The sequence below is a fragment of the Artibeus jamaicensis genome, unplaced genomic scaffold, assembly GCF_021234435.1.
Source record: "Artibeus jamaicensis isolate MK-2021 breed Jamaican fruit bat unplaced genomic scaffold, CSHL_Jam_final contig_519, whole genome shotgun sequence".
NCBI lineage: Eukaryota > Metazoa > Chordata > Mammalia > Chiroptera > Phyllostomidae > Artibeus > Artibeus jamaicensis.
Genome location: NW_026521871.1, coordinates 7,897,416 through 7,919,165, shown reverse-complemented (window position 1 = coordinate 7,919,165; position 21,750 = coordinate 7,897,416). Strand labels below are relative to the sequence as shown.

General features: G+C 49.5%; 1 protein-coding gene across 5 annotated transcripts in view; it reads left to right on the top strand.

Moving 5' to 3' along the window:
* Positions 1-21,750, top strand: part of FLNB (filamin B) — a 137,518-nt gene that overhangs the window by 109,815 nt on the left and 5,953 nt on the right. For all 5 annotated transcript variants that reach the window (XM_037137388.2, XM_037137387.2, XM_037137386.2 and 2 more), the window contains 13 exons: positions 690-792; positions 1,736-1,876; positions 4,115-4,243; positions 4,974-5,147; positions 6,258-6,416; positions 6,714-6,917; positions 7,929-8,081; positions 8,175-8,297; positions 10,634-10,900; positions 11,788-11,925; positions 12,965-13,080; positions 16,123-16,255; positions 18,867-19,043. In XM_037137388.2, the coding sequence (XP_036993283.2) occupies positions 690-792; positions 1,736-1,876; positions 4,115-4,243; positions 4,974-5,147; positions 6,258-6,416; positions 6,714-6,917; positions 7,929-8,081; positions 8,175-8,297; positions 10,634-10,900; positions 11,788-11,925; positions 12,965-13,080; positions 16,123-16,255; positions 18,867-19,043 (2,017 nt within the window). The remainder of the gene's footprint in view (positions 1-689; positions 793-1,735; positions 1,877-4,114; positions 4,244-4,973; positions 5,148-6,257; positions 6,417-6,713; positions 6,918-7,928; positions 8,082-8,174; positions 8,298-10,633; positions 10,901-11,787; positions 11,926-12,964; positions 13,081-16,122; positions 16,256-18,866; positions 19,044-21,750) is intronic.

The window sequence follows — 21,750 nt, the reverse complement described above, 5'->3', positions numbered from 1 at the left end:
TGTGTTTACTCAGCCTTCATTTCAGAAGAGCTACAGCCTGCTTCTGGGGATTGCTTAAGCCCTCTGGGTGTCCTAGTCATTGGTTTCTCCCCCACTGATCAGTCCGTCACGATGACCCCTGCTTTCTCTGTAATGGGACCCACCCATGTCATCGTCTGCACTCCACAAATCGCCAGCCGTCATGTCTGTGATCACGCTGGGTGCCATTTGTCTTTGTGTTTAAAGGGAAAGATGGACAGCTGTCTTCAGCCCTCCTGCTGATTCTCAAAGCTGCCACTTGCACATTTGGTTTCTGTTCAGAGGGAAAGCCACCTGCTGCCACTTTCTGCCACTTAAAACACACCTTCTTTTCCAGACCACAAGCAACTAAACCTTTCCAGGTGGAGCCTTTGGGGACTCACAGACATTTCTGTCTCTCACTTTTTCACTTGCCTGCGGGCGCTGCTGGGAATTTTACAAGTGGGTTGACTGGTGGTTTGTTAGCAATGGGGTCAGCATGACTTCTCCACTCCCCCAGGCTCTGCTCTGGCCCCAGGGTCAGTTAGACAAAGCCCAGACAGCACTGGCAGCCACATCCTTAAATCCCAGCTGCACTGGCTTGCAAAATTCCCAACCGCTCTGCTCCCTGTAGCTTCACTAGTCCACACTGTTGTCCACTTTACCCAGTGACCACTGCTTCCTGTTTTTAGGTCACCGAAGAGGCATATGTCCCAGTGAGTGACATGAATGGCCTGGGATTTAAACCTTTTGACTTGGTCATTCCATTTGCGGTGAGAAAAGGAGAAATCACTGGTAAGCACTGTTGTGAAAGCTGTCTCGTTCTCACCCGCTCTCACTAGCTCTCCAGAATGGTGCCCGGTGGCGGTTCCACCTGTCCTCCAGACCTGCGTTCCTGATCCCAGACTCCCTGCTTCTTGCTCTAGTAGGGTCAGTCCCTGAGCCCTGAGGTTGCAGAATCTTCTCTGTATATTTGTGTGCCTCTGGAGAGGTGGTTCATTTATAATTTACATTACATGCTGGAGAGAGCTGGGGCTTCTCTCCAGGTTAAGAACAACTGTGTTTAGCCCTTGCTGGTGTGGCTGAGTGTATTGAGCATAGGCCTGTGAAGCAAAGGGTCACTGGTTTGATTCCCAGTCAGGGCACATGCCTGGGTTGCAAGCCAGGTCCCCAGTAGGGGGTGTGCAAGAGGCAACCACACACTGATGTTTCTCTCCCTCCCTTCCCCTCTGACTAAAAATAAATAGATAAAATCTTAAAAAGAAAAAAAAGAACTACTGTGTTTAGATACCTCTCAGATCTCAGGTTCCTGTTCCCCCTTTTTTCCTGCCTTCTCTTAGTCTTCCACTTTTCCAGATATGGCAGGGACACTGAGGTCCACTGTGCAAGTGTTACTTTCTCTGCCTGCCTCCTTTTAATGCCTGCTTCTCTTCGAGTTTACGCTCTACTAATCCTCTTGTAGTTTTCTCAAGTTCTGCTCAAGGTTCTAATTTGTCTTTACAAAGTAGAAAACCCTTTGCTTAGGAGTTAGGTGCTCCGTTTTGTGGGGGGAAAGAGGGACAAACATAAAGGCAAGTGCATGTCTGTCCTCCTGTTCTGTGACTTGGATGTTTAAGGCAGCAGTGAGTGCCTTGGGTCTGAAAACCTTAATTTGGAAGGCCACCTGTGGCTTTGCGCCCAGCTTCTCAGGGGAAAGCTGCTGGTGGGCTCATTGCCCTGTCTCCCTATGATCAAATAGGAGAGGTCCACATGCCTTCCGGGAAGACAGCTACACCTGAGATTGTGGACAACAAGGACGGCACGGTCACTGTCAGATACGCCCCCACTGAGGTCGGGCTCCACGAGATGCACATCAAGTACATGGGCAGCCACATCCCCGGTGAGTCGGGCTCAGTGCACGCTCTGCAGGACTCCAAGTCTCGGGAGCCTGAACTTCTGGGAGGTTTGCAGACATACAGTCAGCTGCTGTGTGGGAAGCAGTTCTCGGTGGCAGGTTGGGGAATGCAGTGTTGACGGCCCTGTGAAACTAAACAGCCTGTGGCTCCGGCAGATCCAGCTAATTTCCAGAAGGGATGATGCATCTAAGTATCCCGGGTCACAGTGCAAGCCCTTAGGTCTGTGATTATTTGTCTTTGTCACTGTGCCGACTCTGGCCAAAGGGTGAGCGAGGAGAACAATGCGAGGGACTTTCCAGCCTGGCCTGCAGAACACTCCATGGTGTGGGGGGGGCTGGGGCGAGAGGCGCTCGGGAGGAGAGGACACACACTGCCTTACTGTCACGCTGCCCTGGACAAGGAAAACCAGCTCGAGTTTCGTGTCCACCACCGACACTGTGCTACTCTTGTTCTTTTTTTAAAAAGTGTTTAAGTACTTCTCTGTTTTTTAGTTTAATATTTTGAGTAGTCAGCGTACACATAGTTTAAAAAATGATGTGGAGAAAGGTTTCCTTCCCACTCACAGCCCCTGTCTGCTCTCTCCGTGAACCTAGCTGTTGGATTTCAGAATATTTTCAAGACTACAAGCAAAGAGGAGTATAGATTTCTAATCCCTCCTCTTTTTTTACACAAACAGCAGCGTACTCTACACATGGTTCTGTCCTTGTCCTTTCTATCTGACAGTGTCTGCAGGAGGGCTTCACAGGTCTGAATAATAGAGCATCTTCTGCCATTGAGTGAACGGAGACATACTCAACCTTGCCCCTGTTGAGGAACTTAGCTTCTTCCTTACCTTTTGCTGCAGTGACTAGCCTTTCACATCCAGCACGTCACACTTGCAAAGGCATATCTATGAGATTCAGTCCCCAGGGGAGGAATTTCTGGGCATCTATCGTTTTGCTAGAACTTGCCGAATTGCCTTGAACCAGGGCCCTTCCAGTTCTCCCACTTACCAGCAATGGAGGAGAACACCTGCTTTTCTACAAATTTGCCAGTGGATTACGCTATCAGGTTTTTGGATCTTTGCCAAATTGATAGTTGGAGGAAAAAAACAGTATCTCAATGTCGCTTTATTTGTATTTCTCTTTTGAATGAGATTGAGCAACTCTCTATATGTTTAAGTACCACTTGTGTTTCTTTTTCTGTTAACTGAACGTTTGTATCCATGGCATGGTTTTTCTGTTTGGTTATTGGCCTTTGTCATAGCACTTTCTGAGAGCAATTTAAATACTGGAGAGATAAGCCCTTTGTGATAGGAGTTGCAAATATTTCTTTCGGTTTGAGTTTGCTTGTTTGACGTTTGCTTTAGTTTGTGTGTATATGTGTGCATAATATTTGTTTAAAGCAAAAAGGTATTATCTGCTTCTGCTATTTAAATATTCTAAAGATGCAGATGCAGAGAAAGTGAAAAAATGTCTTTCCCCCATTTCCCTCCTACTTCCCCTGCTGGTCTGTGTACAGATGTCTCGCTCTGTACCCACAAACATGCATATAATTTTGTTCTGTTTTGTTTTTAAAGGAATGGGATAATGATATTAATATTATATAACAATTTGCCTTTTTCTCTTTTTCATGAAACCCATTATGGATAGTCTCTCAAGTTAGTACATACGGACTCCCTGATTCTTTTTAATGACCTGAGAGCAGAACATTGTTTATTTAACCAACCCCCTGGTGTGTGTGTTTTATAGGGGGGGGGTCTTTTCCTCATTTGCATCTGACCAGTGCAGAAGTGGAAGTACTTGCACAGTGGGAGTGGGTAGGGAAGCCCGCAGTGGTATAATTCCCTCAGTGCGGGGAGGGCTTATAGGGCCTTGCATTTTAAGGGCACAGGCCAGTGGCCTTCCCAAAAGACCTTGCTAGCTGGGTCCCTCTTGTAGTGGGCCATTCCTTCACAAGGTTGTCTGTTTCCTCCTAACTAGTCAAGTTGAGCTGGTCTCCACTGCTCCTGAGTCTGGAGGAGCCTCAGGATTGTTCTTGGGTGACTTTGAAGGAGCGACAGTGAGTAGACCCCCTTGGGGGTCCTAGGATGGTGAGCTCCACCAGGTGCTCAGCCTGTGTCCTTCCTCTGAGCTGGAAATGCCACACCTGCCTCATGTTAGAGGAATGTTAAGACACTGGCTGTCCAGGGTATGCATTCCCCCGACTGAGTCCCAGTTTTGGTTTTGTTCCTGCCACCCCAGAGAGCCCGCTCCAGTTCTACGTGAACTACCCCAACAGCGGGAGCGTCTCTGCGTACGGCCCAGGCCTGGTGTATGGCGTGGCCAACAAAACTGCCACCTTCACCATCGTCACCGAGGATGCAGGAGAAGGTACTGTGCCATTTACGTGGTTCTATACTTTCAGCTTCCCATTTGGAGAGTTAAGAGGACACAATTCCAGGGTAGCTGGTAAAAATCAGACTGTTGGATGGTAGTACTTGTCTTACATTTTGTTTCATGCAAACCTCTCTGTACAGCTACTCTTTTACCCAAAACAGGAATTTCTAAAGTTTCTTGGATTCTGATTGAAATCAGATTTATGCTGTGAAATGGTTTAAGTGACTTGCACTTAACTTAAATTTAAACACTGACATTTAAGTGTTTTGGTTGATGACATTTTTGTTTCGGGTATTTTTCCATACGTGTGTATCCACAGGACCACATGGGTTATTTAGCGGCCCATTCCAGATAAAGCCCTGTGCGCATGCCCATTGTCTCTATAAAGATTTTAAAATTTGTGGTTCTCCTGGGATTTCCACAGTGGCCTCCACAGCCTGCCTGACAGCGATAGTGTGTGACGCTCTGTGTGTGGTTGACGTGCAGAGCTCCATCCCCTTTCTTGTCCAGACAGTAGTGAGACTGTCACGGTTACTTGTAATGAAGAATTTAGACGGTGGCGTGTTGTGCTGTCCATGGCTGGCCTCCATCCCTTGCCCGCAGCTCGTGTGGCCCGTTCCGGCCTGACATTCCCGGCCGTAGGGCTGCCCTGGGTGAGTTGTTATCCCTGTGGAAATAAAGACACACTCTCCCTGATGGTCCTCCCTCCTTGTTCCCATTTCAGGTGGGCTGGACTTGGCTATTGAGGGGCCCTCAAAGGCCGAAATCAGCTGCATTGACAACAAAGATGGGACATGCACAGTGACCTACCTGCCTACTCTGCCGGGTGACTACAGCATTCTGGTCAAGTACAACGACAAGCACATCCCTGGCAGCCCCTTCACAGCCAAGATCACAGGTAGGGTTGCCTTGTTCGCCAGGGAGGTGTGGCTGCCCCAACAGCCTCTCTTTGCACCAGACCAGGGGCCGCAGGCTAGGGGTCCAAGTGTAGGTGTCACAGAGACTCACTGGGGAGGTTCTGGGGGTGCAGGGTCAACTTTGGACTGTCTGCTTCCTGTCTTAGCTGGTAATCCTGGAAAAAGCACTCACACCATTTGGAGGGCCATTATTTTGTTCCAGTCTAACTCCAGCATTCAAAGAGCAGGCCCCCAGTTAGAGACATTCAAATAATACTTATTGTACAAACCCATGATGCTATGGCTGGTGTGGCTGAGTAGATTGATTGCCAGCCTGTGAACCAAAGGATCACTGGTTTGATTCCTAGTCAGGGCACATGCCTGGGTTGCAGGCCAGGTCTCCGGTTGGGGACATACAAGAGGCAAGCACAAATTGATGTTTCTCTCCCTCTCTATCTCCCTCCCTTCCCTTCTCTCTAAAAATAAATAAATAAAATCTTTTTTAAAAAAATCCTTGAGCTCAAAGATGCCCTTCAGCATCACTGTCGGATAGCTTTTCTCTCCCATTTTACAGATGGAAAAACTGAGGCTTAAAGAGACAGTGGCTTAGCCAAGTTTATATGTAGGTATTCTAGGATTCAGATTGAGGTTATCTGATTCAAAGCCTTCCTGCTAACCTCTGCTGTCCTCACTGTGATCCGATCCTGCTCCAGTATGTCATGAGGAAGAAGCACAAGATGAAGTTCTTGCCCCTGAGTGGTTGTAGCCATCTGTGAAGCAGCCGGTAGCCCTGTGTGGACCAGGATGAGTGTTTACCTGTGAAATGCCCGAGGGGATGGCGGGCAGGTGCCTTCACTGGCAAAGACTCCTTTAACAAGCGGTCCATGAAGACTCGCAGCTGCACTTCCTGCCAGCAACTAGTCTTCCCCTTCACCAGGCATGAGTAGAAGTCATGCATTGTTGGTTAGGTCCATGGGGCGTGTTTTTTTTTTTTCCACTTAACTTTTGGTAGTTAATTCTGGCTGTTCATCTGCAAGCGGCACGCGTGGTGAAGGCCCCGGAGAGCCGGGTGAGCACGTGTGACAGGAGCTGTGTTTGGGGGTGTTTCCTAGATGACAGCAGACGGTGCTCCCAGGTGAAGCTGGGCTCTGCCGCTGACTTCCTGCTCGACATCAGCGAGACAGACCTCAGCACCCTCACTGCCAGCATTAAGGCCCCGTCCGGCCGTGACGAGCCCTGTCTCCTGAAGAGGCTCCCCAACAATCACATTGGTGAGCCCAAGCTGCCTTCTTAGATGGAGCTGGGACAGTCGGGGCTGGAGATGGGGATACCTTCAGTCCTTTCTTGGGAAATAGGTCATGCCTTGGAATGTGATCTAAGAAACCTGCTGGGTCACATGTGTACATTTTGTGTTGTGAGATTGACCCCCTGCATGGACACTCTGGGGTGCTAGAAAGCCAAGGAGTCGTATTTCCATTCCTGCAAGTGTGTCTCCCTCCCAGTTGCTCTCCTTCACTCTCCTGCTCCCACCAACCCCACTTAAAACCCCAATGTGTGCCCCGGTCCAGGCATCTCCTTCATCCCCCGGGAGGTGGGCGAGCATCTGGTCAGCATCAAGAAGAATGGCAACCACGTGGCCAACAGCCCCGTGTCCATCATGGTGGTCCAGTCCGAGATCGGTGATGCCCGCAGAGCCAAAGTCTACGGCCGAGGCCTGTCAGAAGGCAGGACTTTTGAGATGTCTGAGTTCATCGTGGACACGAGGGATGCAGGTCAGTGGGGGTGGTCCCAGGGGAAAGGTCCAGTACTCGAGGGACCAGGCAGCTTCATGTTTTTATCCTACTAACTCTCTTTTGTCTCTAAGCATCCTTCAAGCTGTCTGTCCGTACACGTGCATTATCATTTAAGCCCCATGACCACTGGTAAAGTCAGTGTTGTCTTTGTTTTCTCAGTGAAGTACCTGAGGCTCACAGGAGGTTAACAGCCCTCTGCTTCTGGCGTTTGATCCCAGAGCCACTACAGCTCACAGATCTCTCTCTCTCTCTCGTTATCTCTACTCCCACCGTTAGCTTCCCAGGGTCTCCTGGACTCATTCCATTCAAAGGATGTTGGGCCAACTGGCCAAGACCTTGTTCTGCTCACAGTGCTTTTGTGGAAATGAAGAATCTCTTCCTGTTGCCTCTTTGAGGTGGTTTGAATTAGTCTGGGCCTCTCCAACCTATGCCACATCCAGTGTCTTCGTCTTCTGCCTTCTTGAGTGATTAGTGTATTGGTGACTTTTAGACAAAGCCATAGTCCCAGCGGAAGGAGAGAATTTATGGTCCTGATGGACTGATGTTCCATGTTGATTCTTCATGTTGTTAATCCTTTAGATATGTGGTCTTAGTGGTCCCCTGGCTAGACATGGGAAGCAGCTTAAAAATTCAAATTTTTCAACCCATGGCTGCCGATGAACCTGCAAGGCAGTGTATGCCATTCTTGGAAGCACGTGGGCAGTGCTTTCCCCAGTGGGTTCTGCAGGACAGGTGCCGGTGGGACAACGTAGGTATCCTTGAGAAAAGGGTTCTGTGGTCAAAGCCTCGCTGAGCAGGTTATTTCCCCACAGGGTTTCTCAAGCCTTGAACCTGCTCCTCTGCCTGAGGCTGTCCATCAGGGGACACACTGACTTTCTTTGGAAATAGCAGTGTGAATTTCCGGGGTCAAATGTCCTTTTTGCACTCACCAAACTTCCTCTTTCAAATGAGTTGCTGCTGTCAAATCAGCCCCTGGTTACTGTGTTGCAGGTTATGGTGGCATATCCCTGGCTGTGGAAGGTCCCAGCAAAGTGGACATCCAGACGGAGGACCTGGAAGACGGCACCTGCAAGGTCTCCTACTTCCCCACCGTGCCTGGCGTTTACATCGTCTCCACCAAATTCGCTGACGAGCATGTGCCTGGTACACGTGGTCCCCTCTGCCCTCTCTGGCTGGTGTGTGGGTTTGCTGCCTTGGGCTCTGGGCTGCTCACGGGGGCCTTCTTGATCCTTACAGGAAGCCCGTTTACTGTGAAGATCAGTGGGGAGGGGAGAGTCAAGGAGAGCATCACCCGGACCAGCCGGGCCCCATCCGTGGCTACTGTTGGAAGCATCTGTGACCTGAACCTGAAAATCCCAGGTGAGCACAAGGGGCTTGTGGGTCAGGGAAGTGGGTGCCATTGGAAACCAAGTCCAGGCATGGCCTGGAGAACGTACTGTGCACGTCCACCATGGGTGACTTGTTTTTTAAATTTTCAATTAATTAATATTTTAATACTTATGTTCACAGAGGTTCATTTAGGAAAACTAAGTTGTTTACCTGCTCTCTTTTTTTTCCCCAAATGAAAATAGCTTTGTTGTGTCCCATGGGGGGAATAAATGACCTTTTAGATTTTAGTTTAGTATTTGTCCGATAGAACTATCTCTGTGGGAGAATGGGCCCTGCAGAGGCCAGTGTCCGGGAGCCTTAAGCCCCGTCAGCCCAGCAGCAGCCTTCTGATTTCCACGCCTCTCTTCCTGGAGTTAGCGTGAGGGCCGTGCTGCAGGGCGGGTGGGCGGGCACCTCTAGCCCTCTGGCCATAAATTGTTCCCCAGGGGGCCAAGTTAGTCAGTAAACCCCCATGGTCTCTCTGAGGTGTGGCCCAGGTTCATTCTGCGACGAGTCCTCACAGAGAGAGGTCGTTGTGAGAGGGAAGGTTTTGAGGCTCCTCTGCCCAGAAGCTGGTGTGTGCTCTGCAGTGAGGTGCCAAAATGCTGAGGAGACGGAAAATCTGATCTTCAGAGGATGTTCATGCTTTGGTCTGGGGAGGGGGCTCTTTCCCTGCACTGGGTTTCCCCATCTTGCCTGATATGTCACGTATCTGTTTGCTCTGCCCACTGAGCACCATCTGGTGGACACAGCGTTGGTCACGTGTGAGTGTGGTGAAGCCTCATTACTGTGGTGTCCAGAAAGAATCACTGAAGAAGAGCTGTGTGGATTGTAGCCGTAAAACGTTTCTTTTTAACGAGTACCGAGGACTGCATTTTGTGTCTGGATGCAGCACCTTTCATTCAGTTTGTCCCCATTTCACACGCGCTCACTTCCATCCCTCAACTCCTGCAATCAGGGCTCCGTGACAACAGCCACGGTTTGCCCAGACTGTGGTTACCTCGCAGTGGGACTGCTGGGCGGTGAGTTTCAGAGGCGGCTGCACCTCGGCAGCCGCCCTCCAGGACCCATGGGTACCCGTGTCTCTCCTGCTTCACCGGCCCTGGGCACTGCTTTTGTTCTCACTCCAGTCAATCTGACAAAAAATGTGTTTTCAAGTTCATTTCTCTGGTCACTAGTGACAGGGAATGTGTTCATTTGCTTTACACTTCTCATTTTGCAAATGGTCTGTTCTGTTCCCTTTGCCCCTTGGATGTCTTATCTTTGTGTGGTGGAGACAGTGACCCTTTCTCTTTAGTCTTTTCTGGCTCTTGACTCTTTTTTACCCTTTTCAGTTACTTGGTACCCGATGACTCAGTGAGACTCACTTTTCCCCTTGTTACCTGAATGACTCTCTCGTCAGTTAGAATAGAGGACAGCTCACCAGCTTCCGATGTCCATGGACCCAGGCCATGCAGAGTGACCCTGTCCTCAACTTCCCTTCCTTCCTCTGTCCTCAGGGTTCAAAGTCATGTGCTGCTCAGCCCAGACCCTGTAGGGCTGGAGGGTGCAGTTTCATGTGGCCCTAGGTGATGGCATTGCTCGGTCACGCAGCATGTGGCCTGCCTGTCTTGTCTGCCCCACGTCAGTGCGAGCACAGTCCTGGGCATGGCATGAGCACTCGGGTGGAGCAGATGTCTGCTTCCAGAGTGGGGGACCCAAAGCATCGCTTTTCTGAAAGTGTGGCCTCTGGTCTTTGGTTTGCTCGAAGCTTTGCTCATGCATGGTTTCCCTTTTGCTGTTGGGACTGACGTGTGTTCACCTTTTTCTCTAAATGCATTTTGTCTCGTTACCTAGAAGAAATGCCGAGGCTTCTTGACAGTGAGGGATGGTAGCTCTTAGGTTTCCTGCCTTTACCTGCCTGTGGAAAAGAGCTCCTGCACGCATGACGATGGCCGCATGTCACCTTTGGCTGAGAACCATCTGAGCGATCATAGTTTTTACATATATGTGCTACCTATCAGCTCAGGCTCTGTTTTGAAACTGGTGGTGGGATGACCTCAGCTCCAACCAGGAAGGCTGTGAAAGTGCCCCATGGAGCGAGAAACGTCAGTGCCCCTGGGGAGTGTCCTCTGCACCAGGGGCTGGACGGGCTTGGCTCTCCCCACGCTGGCCACAGCCACCCAGGGGTTTGAGGGAGACAGGAGGGCAGGCGTCCAGCCCGAGCACCCCACACTCCCAAGCCACTCCTGCCTTGCCCTCCGCTGCTGCTTCTGCATGCCGTATTCCGCCTCTGACCCTCACTCTAACCCTCCTCTTTTTTCCCCCAACCTCTCGCTCCCTTTCAGAGATCGACAGCAGTGACATGTCGGCCCAAGTCACCAGCCCCTCTGGCCGTGTGACCGGGGCAGAGATTGTACCCATGGGGAAGAACTCGCACTGCGTTAGGTTTGTGCCCCAGGAGATGGGCGTGCATACAGTCAGCGTCAAATACCGCAACCAGCACGTGACCGGCAGCCCCTTCCAGTTCACTGTGGGTCCACTGGGCGAGGGGGGCGCCCACAAGGTCCGGGCAGGAGGCCCCGGCCTGGAGCGAGGAGAAGCAGGAGTCCCAGGTGAGTGATCAAGCAGACTCTTGAAAAGAGTAAGAGCTAAGCCTGGTGGTGTGAGCGCCCTGCGCTCTTGGCCTTGTTCTGAAGAGAAGACTTCGTATGTGGATTCTGATGGATGGTTTAAGGGGCATTCTTTAAAATAAAACTTCTCTGGTAAATGCATCCCAGAATTGCTCGTTTACCCAGTGGTAAATGAGTTTCTTACTGAGGGACTCCTTGGAGCCTACAGTTAGTTACTGTGTGGTGAGCCTTGGAGAAGAGGGGAGCAGAATCATCAAGCTGTTTCCAGAGCATCTTGCAGGGCTGATGTTCTGTAGAACATGCTGGATTTCCACAAAACCCATTGTGAAGGTCCCTACGAGTGGTGGTTGCTAGTGGGAGGCCTGTGGGGACAAAACCTAACGTTCTTATCTTCATCTGGCTTGATTTGGGTATGTTCAAAAGGTGCCCAATATTGCCCTGACTGATGTGCTGAAGTTGATTGGGTGTCATCCCACAAAGTGAAAGGTCACAGGTTTGATTCCCAGTCAGGGCACATGCCTAGGTTGCAGGTTTGGTCCTTGTTTGTGGTGCGTATGAGAGGCAGCCAATAGGTGTTTCTCTCACATCAATGTTTCTCTCCCTGTTTTTCCCTCCCCTCCCCTCTCTAAAAATAAAGAAATAAAATACTAAAAAAAAAAAAAAAAAAAAAAGATGCTCAATATTCCATGAATGTAATATAGTCAGGGGTGGTACCTAGGAAACATCAGCCATGCCCCTGCTTGAGTTCTGCTGGGGTCAGGGAAAGAGAAAAAAGGGCCATTTGTAAAAGTAACCAAGCATTGCACGTTTGGGCAAGAAGAGGGGCCTCTACCAGGCTCAGTCACTAAGCAGGTGTTTCTTTGTCTCAGCTGAGTTCAGCATCTGGACCCGGGAAGCAGGTGCGGGGGGCCTCTCCATTGCTGTGGAAGGCCCCAGTAAGGCTGAGATTACATTCGATGACCATAAAAATGGATCATGCGGTGTGTCTTATATTGCCCAAGAACCTGGTATGTATTCCAGAACTGAGTCGACATTTTCTTTTTTGTTTGAGGATGGTTAGGTTCAAGGAACATAAGCCCATTGAGCTAGCTCAAGTAAAAGAGAAATTTATCCCTATGGGCACCTGGGAGCAGCTCCTAGAAATCCAGTTGCAGGAAATGCAGCCAGGCCTCCAAGGGGCTGGAATTCTTGTTATCATTGTCTCTTGTCTTTGTCGGCCTGTCTGCCTTGTGTTTTTATTCAGCTGGTTCATTCTTTCCTCCGACCAGCCTCTGTGCCCCAACCTTGGCTGCTGGCTAGTTTTGTTGCACCAAAGACGGGCCTTGCTTAGCTTAGCACCCGCGCTCCCTTGAGCAGGAGAGTTGCACACTTTGCACCACAGACTCCTTTGGCATCTGAAGCCTGTGGGGACCATTCTCAGGACAGTGTTTTGAACTATGTAATATAAATTATGTTGGATTATAAAAGAAATCAATTGTATTATAGTGTCATTATCAAAACCTTACAGGGACAATGAGTAACATAAGAAGGCGTGCCCATCTTCACTGACACATTAAGTCTAAAATGTGGTGGTGGCCTGTTAACTATCTTAATTTCAAAATAATGAGGAGTATAAATGATATGTCAGGGTATATGAAAAACCATAAAACAATATGAACTTTATTGGTGACAAAGTCACAAGTACTTTCAATGTGCTGTGGTTTCTGGCCAACATTTCTAAAGAAACAAATGCAAAATTTCAGGTAGAGGTTGAGTGAATGCAAAGATGTAGTTTTTCCCCATTCAAGTTTTATGGATCTCCTGAGTTCTATACAGAGGCCCTTCGGGTCCCTGTGGACTCCAGTTCGGAATCTCTGCCTTTGCCCAACGAAGAAAATCATCCTGGCCCAGCCTAAGCCGGGCCCCTGGCCCTAAACCAGCCGGCCGTGGCCACGGTGAGGGCAGGGCCTCTCTGAAGGCGTTTTGACACTACGTAAAAGAAGCGGGAGGCCTCACTGTAGCACCTTCCTGGAATCTCTGAATGATGGGGCTTTCTTGTCCCCACAGGTAACTACGAGGTATCTATCAAGTTTAATGATGAGCACATCCCCGAAAGTCCCTACCTGGTGCCGGTCATCGCACCCTCTGACGACGCCCGCCGCCTTACTGTTATGAGCCTTCAGGTGAGACGCAAGGAAGCATCCATCTCCTTGGCCACAGGCCAACCAGTGAGACCCTGGACTCTTGAGGCCACTTCAATCCCCTTTGGTGCCGAGGGTCCCGGCCCATCTTGACCACAGATGCTGTCCATTGCAGGGGAGTGTTCCCTTGGCAGAGTCAGCTCCCCGCACATTAAGGCAGGAGACAGTTGGGGAAGCAAAACAGAGCCACAGTCAATAAAACACCTCCGTGTTTGGGGACAAGTTTGCTTTTTAAATATTTACTCAAGAGAAACAAAGGAGGCCTGTTAATAATTGGTTAAGGGATAAGGAGAGCTTTCAGGACAAAACTAATAGTCCAGTGATGTTGGCCTTCAATTACTGGCTTCTCTTTCCTCAAGGAAGTCAGTTGTGTTTTGTTTTATTTTGATGACTTGTTTGTAATAAGTGTGCAAGGCACTTGGCTAAGATCGTTATCAGTGTTACCTCATTAAATCCTTGCAGCCACCTAGTGAGTGGGTTTCTCTTGATCCCATTTTAAAGATGGAAAATCTGAGGTACAGAGAGGTTATGGCCACCAGAAACCAGCTAGTGTGAGTCACAGTGAGGTCTTTGTGCTCCAGAACGTGTGGTCTTAACTGTGGTCTCCTTAGTCCCCACCTGAGCTTTCTGGCAGGTGGGCGGTCACACAGTCCAACCTATTGCAGTGTCAGGAAATGCAACTTTACCTCCTGTCTTAAACAGGTCACTGAATTCAAGGTTGCATTGGAGCCATCAGCCAAACTGAGAACCACTGGGGGATGCCTCTGGGTCTTTGCTCAGGACACTGAAAAATAATTAGGTGTGTGAGCCAGGAGTAGCAGTTCAGTTGTGGAATAACACCAGAATCTCAAACTATGATTTCTGGTTAAAAGGGTTTCTAAATAGTCTTCAACTGCCTCCCAGCTTTTGAAAATCCTGGATTGATAGAAACCCGGACTCTTGACTTAGATGGCTGACATCAGTGGACCTAGTTCCTACACTTGGTTTACATCTGAGATTTTAACCCCACCCCAAGGGGAAATGGTACTGCTAGTTCTTCCAAACATGGGGACCCAAACAGAAATCGCAGCGGGACCAGGGTCTGCAGATTGAAGGGGCCTCATCCGGAGAGAACCTCGGGCTGACTGGGAACTGTGGCGTAGATGTGTTTCTTGTGTTTCATTTAAAGGCTTCTTAACAGGACTTCCTTTTGTGGCCGACTCAGCTAAAACCTTTGGAGGGAGATAAACCCAGCATTTGTTGAAGGCACAGAGCTGCTTTCATGCATCTCGAAGATCTCTTTCGGATCTTCCGAGGCATTTATCTCCCTCTTGAGGATTTAGCGACAAGCGGATTCAGGTAATGTAGCTGCTTCTGTCCAGAGGGAGCTGGTTTGCAGAAATCCTCTGCAGCAAACTTTTCTGTGGAGTCCTCTCATCACAGTTTGGTCGTAAATATTTAAATAAGTGTGCAGCAGACTGTGTATCTGTGAAGGAGGAGCGCGTCCCCGGTTCTGCCATGGTCACTTGATGCCGAGTGATATGTAAATTATTTATCAACAGTTTACTGGAGCCCTGCACAGCAACATCTGGTGCTGGTTAGGGAAGAGAGGCATGTATTGTTTTGTCTTGCTTTTGAGGCTTTTTAGAAAATTGGAGTCGGCTGGCAGTTTGTGGAGGATGAGGGGGCAGTGGGATGGGGCCAATCTGGCGATCAAAGACTCCTCAATTTTGAATTTAGTCTATACCCCAGTCTATGACCCTCTAGGGCTGTACAGCCTAGTAGAATGTTCTGCAACAATGGAAATGCCCCACAGCTTCTCTTTGAAATGTGGCTAGTGTAACCGAGGAACTGAATTTTAAGTATCTAATTTTAACTGATTTCAATCTACAGTGTATGTAGCCACATGTGGCCAGTGAACACTGACTGATGTGGGCCTTGGACCCGTGGTCTCGGCATCACTTGAGAACTTACTAGAATCCCAGGCCCCTTCCTAGACCTGCTGAATCAGAATGTGCATTTTAACGAGACCCCTGGGTGCTTTGATTGCACATGAAGTGTGAACCCTGCTGCGTTAGTGTTATCCGAGGAGTGGCTGTCCAATCAAGTTTATGTCAAAACTGCTGACTTGTAAAATGTTGCTGTTCGGGACTGGCTGATCTTAAAATATCTTAAGCACCTAAACTTCTAATCCCTTCCTCCCAGAGAGGCTGCAGTTTCCAAGACAAAGCGTGGAGTGAAACTGACCCACTGCACAGCAGAAGTTATACTTTTCTCTGACTTTTTTTTTCCTTGTGGGTACAGACAACTTCAAAATGCACATCAACAGTTAATAATAAGCTGACATTTTTTAGCCTTTCTATGTATGGGCACAGCACCTGTGCCCAATACTTTGCATAACTTCCTTTTGTCCTCACAGTGGCCCATTTTATATATGAGAGACTGAGGCTGAATGAGGTTAAACAACTTAATTATATGGCTAGGAAATGAGAGTAACCCTGGTCCTGCTGATTCGTAACTGCTGTGCAGTACCAACCATTTCCCTTGCATGGGTAACCCTTTACAAGTGTACTACATGTTCTCTCCATTTCTACTCCCCAGATTAGAAAAAAATAGCTGTACTATGAAACTTCATTCATATTACTTGAGTGTATGGTTTTGTCAGCTGCCAAGCTCCTCCTAAGGGTGGAGGGCTTACCTATCTATCTATCTATCTATCTATCTATCTATCTATCTATCTCGATGACCTGTTTGGGGTGCTGAAACAATAGTTCTCTTGTTCAAGACGTCTCAAGTCTCTAAACCCAGTAACCTCTTCCAGCCTTGAGTCAAGACAGTTTGGGTAGAAGACCATGCAGGTAGATACATGCCTCTGCTTTCTTACATTTGATGCTAGAAACGTGGAACGAGCCACCTGCGCTTCTGCTGTTGGATGTGGATGGAGACGTGCTGGGCCTATTTGCATGAGTACTGTTGCCGGGTCAGTGTGTGCCACTAAGCAGGAACCCGAGAGCCGTAACCTTGTCTAATATATTAAATTCTCAGGAATCGGGATTAAAGGTTAACCAGCCAGCCTCCTTTGCTATAAGGTTGAATGGGGCAAAAGGAAAGATTGATGCAAAGGTGCACAGCCCCTCTGGAGCCGTGGAGGAATGCCACGTGTCTGAGCTGGAGCCAGGTAAGCAGCAGGCAGGGTGTGCGCGCTCTGCACCGCGCCCCGGGAACGTTTCTGCCAGCGTGCACCTCGACAGAGGACTGGTCGGGCTCACCAAGGCCAGCAAGCCTTCCAATTCCTTCTGCTGTTGTTGCCAGACAGCGTTTCATAAATTAGGGTGTAAAAATTGCTGGGACAGACAGGGGGACACTTTGGAATTAATATCCACGCTTTTTTTTCTTCTTTCTTTTCTTTTTTTTATTTTTTACAAACATTGCTTATTTTCTGTTGTTTTTCAGATTCCTTTCACATTACAGTCATTGTGGTTTTCTTAAAAATCCATTTTTATTGTATTGGTGAACTTATCACATGAATAAGTCTTACACTCTGACCTGACTTACCTCTCAGGGAAAGATCAGTTGATGTTTATCTTCCAATTTCAAAGAGAATCCGGGTCTCCAGGATGCTTACTAGCATAAGACTTTCTTGCCTGCTGCCTTGATATATGGGATTCTCTCATATCAATCAATTTTAATGAGACATTTTGCCAGTGAATATTTATTAAGTGCCAGACTTGGCAGGAAGGTAAGGCTGAGGAAGACAGGATTCCTGTCCTCAAATAGGAGTTCAGAGTCAAGGAAGGACCCTGCCACACGCCCGTGGTATACCAGCGATGACCCTCTGTGATCACCGATGACACCACAGGAAGATTCAGAACCAAGTGCTGAAGTAGGTTAGAACAGGAAAGGAAAATGGTTTCTGCCTTGGCAAGGTCCGGAGGTCTTCTCTGAGGAAGTGACCTGACTGTGGGCCCTAAGGCTTGAGGAAGAGCCTTTTGATCACTGCCCTTATTGGGCACTTGCCGCGTGTCCTGCTACGTGTACAGTGAGGGTAGAGATCAAGGATGCGGGTTAGCAATTTGACGTCTTTCTCCCATTGGGCAGAGGGGAGAGGGCAGAAAGGAGCCTCAGAAGGCACAAATGTAGGGGATGGGAGCCCTGATGAGATCTTGGTTTAAGTCTGACCATATTAGAGAGAATGTGCTGAAATAACTGAAAGGCAGAGTGGCAAGCTGATGCTCCCAGAGTGGTCCATTTGAGAGAATAACATGAGCCGGCAGCATTAGAAATGGAGAGGGGAACTTGAGGTCAGAGAACTAAAACAATTGGTGACTAACTGGCCACAGGGAATGCAAATGAATTCAGAAAGTGTACATGTAGTTTGGAGAAAGATGATGCAGTAGCAAAACTAGGGCCGGCCAGCCATGGGAGGGCGAGGACTGGTCAAGGCTTTACAAGGGCCTTACAAGGCCTTCTGGGGAGTTTTGAAGTGTTTCCCAGGTATCCAAATAAGGATGTTTAATAGAATTCTAGAGCCACTGGGATTTAGCCAACAAGTGAAGTTTGGTATCAGACCGCCAGCATGCTGTCGGTTACAAATTATAGCACACTCAACTGAAGCCAACTCACACAATAAGGGAGTCTGTTACTGTACATGACTGGAAGATTCAGGGCCTAAGGTGGGCTTCAGCCACAATTTAGGCAGAGCCCTAAATGCCTCTGCTCCTTCTTTTGCTTTGTGAACCTCACTCTGAGACTGGCCTTCCTCATGGTGACAAGATGGCTGCAGCAACCCCAGATTTCCCATCTTCACACAACACCAAGCAAGAGAGACATCCTGTCCTCAAGAATCTTTCTCAGAAGTCTGAGATGCTCCTTTTTCAGAGGTCTCCAATCTCACCAAACACTGAACACACATGCCCGTTTATGAGTCGCTTCCTGTGGCTAGATGCCATGTCCTAACTGATGGCTTGGGGAAAGGGGGCTCTCCCCCCACCCTATTAGGTTGATCCAATCAAGTGCCATACCTGATGTGGGGGTGGGGTCACCCTCCCTTGAAACACATTGGCTTTAAGGGAGGAGAGGTAGGTTCTTAGCTTGGGAGAGTTGGGGAGAATGCAGTGTTGAAGGGTGTGGGGCAGGCAGTTGTGTGAGAGAGTGCCAGAGGAAAAGAGAAGAGGGTTTGGGTGGAGCTTTGGGGGACAGAAATTCTGAATGGGTGGATGGTAAGTAGGGAGGGAGAAGAACGGACTCCCTGCCTCCCAGGTGAGTGCTTCAAGGAGGAAGGGTGGTCAGGTAGTGCACACTAGATGGATATTCTAGGTGTCCATTTCAGTTAGTCTATTATCCTGCCTCATGCTGTGACCCACACTCACAGGTGAGAAACCTGCCTGTTCCCCTGGGGTCAGTTGCTTGCTTGGAGCTAAACTAAAGATGTTCCCATGTTAGCCCCAGCTCGAACCACCTTCTTCCCCTTCAAGTGACCAAGTAGAGAAACTTTGGGAGGAGTGAACTTTTCATAAAGGACACGCTCTTCTGAGGCAGAGGCCACAGAGGATTAAATAGAACCTGAGATTTGAATGCATTTTCCAAAGGGCTGACTGAGGACACACAAATAGGCCCATCTGGTTTTGAAATCCAACCCGTCAGGTGCCAGGCTTCCAGGAGAGCCGTTGTCTTATTAAAGATTTAAAATTGGCCATGTTACGTTGGCTTCCTGTCTTTTGTCCTCACCTCACTCAGCGGTGTCCATTTGCCCGCTTTGACTTTGTGCTTTTTTTTGCTCACTCCCCCAGATAAGTACGCTGTTCGCTTCATCCCCCATGAGAATGGGGTCCACACAATCGATGTCAAGTTCAACGGGAGCCATGTGGTTGGAAGCCCTTTCAAAGTGCGTGTCGGGGAGCCTGGACAAGCGGGGAACCCTGCCCTGGTGTCCGCCTATGGTGCAGGACTTGAGGGGGGCACCACAGGTAACATCCTACCTCCGCTTCTCGTCTGTAACTGAGCCGGCCGCAGGGACAGAGCCAGGCAGTCTCCAGGCCTCGTCTGTGCTGTTCCCAGGGACGCTCGGATAGGGCACACTTTGGAGGCTGTCCGACCTCATTTCTGTTTGTTGTTTGGAGCTTTCTTTGACTTTGCACTGAAATGCTTACATTGCAGTGAGGGAACACGGCACAGCATCATTTATTTTGAGGGTTTCTTTGCCTGTACAGAATTCCCAATGCATGTAACGGGCCTCCTGGGAGAGCCCTACCTGTTGGGGCTGTTAGTGGCCCCTAGACGCCCAGAAACACATTGAATTGGCAATGAGACCTGTCATGGTCTATCTCCTCTTTCTATTCTCTGATCCTAATAGAGGAGGAAAAAAGACAAATGGTTGAAAAATTAGGAAGTTTTTGGACTCATTACAGTTTATTTTTAAACTTTGCTATGTAGCATCCACCAACGCGAGCAACAAATGGTCGGAAACTTTCAGGAGTTTAAGATGGAACTTTATTGGCCAAAGCTTTACCTGCGCAGGGGCGAACTCTCGAGGTGTCCGGAGACACGGTGCCCAGAGACACGGTGCCCAGAGGGCTGCAAATGAGAGTTGCGCCTGGTGCTTACAGCCTGGGGTTTTTATTGGGGTGAGCAAGCAAGCAAATACAGAAGCAGACGTAGCCATTAGCTATTGGCTATCTCGAGGGAACACACATGGCTATGCTTTCTACTTGCAGCAGTGGATACTTTTCTGCAAAGACAAGGTCATGCACAGGCGGTTATCTTGTTCAGCACTCTTTGTCCTTTCTGTATTTTCTATCTTCCTTGCTGAGTCTGGAGCCTGCCTCGGGTTCCTTGTTCCTCTTGGCTACTTTTATCTAATTCTGGGCCTAACAGCTACAGATGGGACACATTCAATTGTGAAAAATTTCGGCAGCTAGGAAGTATATAAAGTGAAACTCACTCCATCTCCCTGAGGCTCCTCCCTCCCTCCATCTGGTCCAGGAAGAAATGGCTAACCACTCAGGGAGGCCCTTGGGATCGTCTCTTTGTCAGTGTTCCTTCTTGGTCGCTTGGTTGCTTAGCTAGTTGGTTCACTGGAAACATAGATATGTACTGTGGGTTTGCTTTTCTTTCACAGAAATAATCTTACGGCGGACAGCACCAGGGTGAGGAGCTTGTCCACTTAGGCTTCTCTGTAGGCAAAGTCCACAGGTGTGGGCTCACCGGGACACCGTTTGTATATGGGTGTTACTTTGGGCAGCTCCCAGGAAGGCTGCCCAGTCCCAGTTTTGACCTCGAGGCCCTTGTGTGTGTCTCCCCTGATGCAGTGAATGCGACAAGGCAGAACCACCTCCCTATGGCTGGGGGATGAGTGGCCATGGTTACTTGGGGAGTGAGTGTCTTGAGTGGCCGAGGTGCCCTCCCCAGATGCAGGAATGACTTGACCCACTGATGTGCCATCTGGGATTCTGGTCCTCAGCAAAACCACCCATGGGAGTGCCGTGACTGCTCCTGGACTCTCCCAGCCCGTCCGGCTCATACTGAACTCGGTCCGTTTTACAGATGAGGAAAGTGACACTCAGAAAGGTTGAGTCCCTCCGCAAAGCTTAATGAGCTGGGAGAGGGCAGAACCAGGAATCAGCCTTGGAAGGTCCACAACTTCCAAGCTTGTGCCCTGCTTCCTGGCCCACTTTGTGGTGGTGGTGGGGTCACAAACTGGGACCCCTCTTCCGCCAGCTGCCCTGGAACCTCTCCCAGGCAGTAGTGTAAGCATTTGGCCCCTGGCAAGCCACCCACCATCAAAGCCCAGATAGGGTCCTCCTGGCGCTTGGAGCCACAGCAAGCCTTGGTCCAGGCCCCACAGCAGCCACTGAGGTCTCCTGCAGCTGCCAGCAGCCAACACCCTCCTGCTGGGTCACACCTGCTGTGGCGGGGGCCTCTGTGCTTCCTCTTGGCTGTTCACAGGCCTTCTCGGGAGCTCAGGTTTCAGGCTGTGCTTTGCAAGCACTGGATGCTGCTGAGAGGAGCTGGTCTTGCAGGGAGACTCCCAACCAGGAGGGAGAAGTACAGAGCACGCCTGTTTCAAACCCTGTGTAAATATTGCTCTTGTCAAGGGGAAGGCCTCTTGTTTTTCTAGCCCTCCTGCTCCCAGGCCTTTTCCCAAACATCCATCCCAAGATTACACAGCTGCAGTGTGCATGGAATGAAAAGGTGTCTGTGCTCGGCTGCCGCAGGGCCTGGCATCCTGACCTTCGCAACAAAGCAAACTTCCCTGTGTTTTTATGGGTGGACCTGCTGTATCTCTTGGCTCAAGCTTTAAATGGTCTCTTCTGCAGGTTTGGGAGCAGGGGCATGTGGAGAATTTGGGGTGGGACTCTCCTGCAGAGGAGTAGAGAGGTCTGGAGTTAGACCAAGGAGTTCGAGACTCACTGCGAGGGAAGAGCAGTTTTCCTGACAGAATGCTCCAGGAACCGCAACATGCGTGAATGGAAGGGCCTCCTTCCTTCCCCACCACCTTAAAGATGGAGGAGGGCTGCCTTACACCCACATTCCACCCGTAGGAACTCAGCTGCACGCTCAGGGTGCCCCGAGATGTTTGGGGTGTCAGTGACTCCAGCTGGAGGCAGTGGTGAGGGAGCTCTGTGTACATTCTTCCCCCGCCCTCTCTCGGTAAAGTGCGTCAGCTCCACGTGG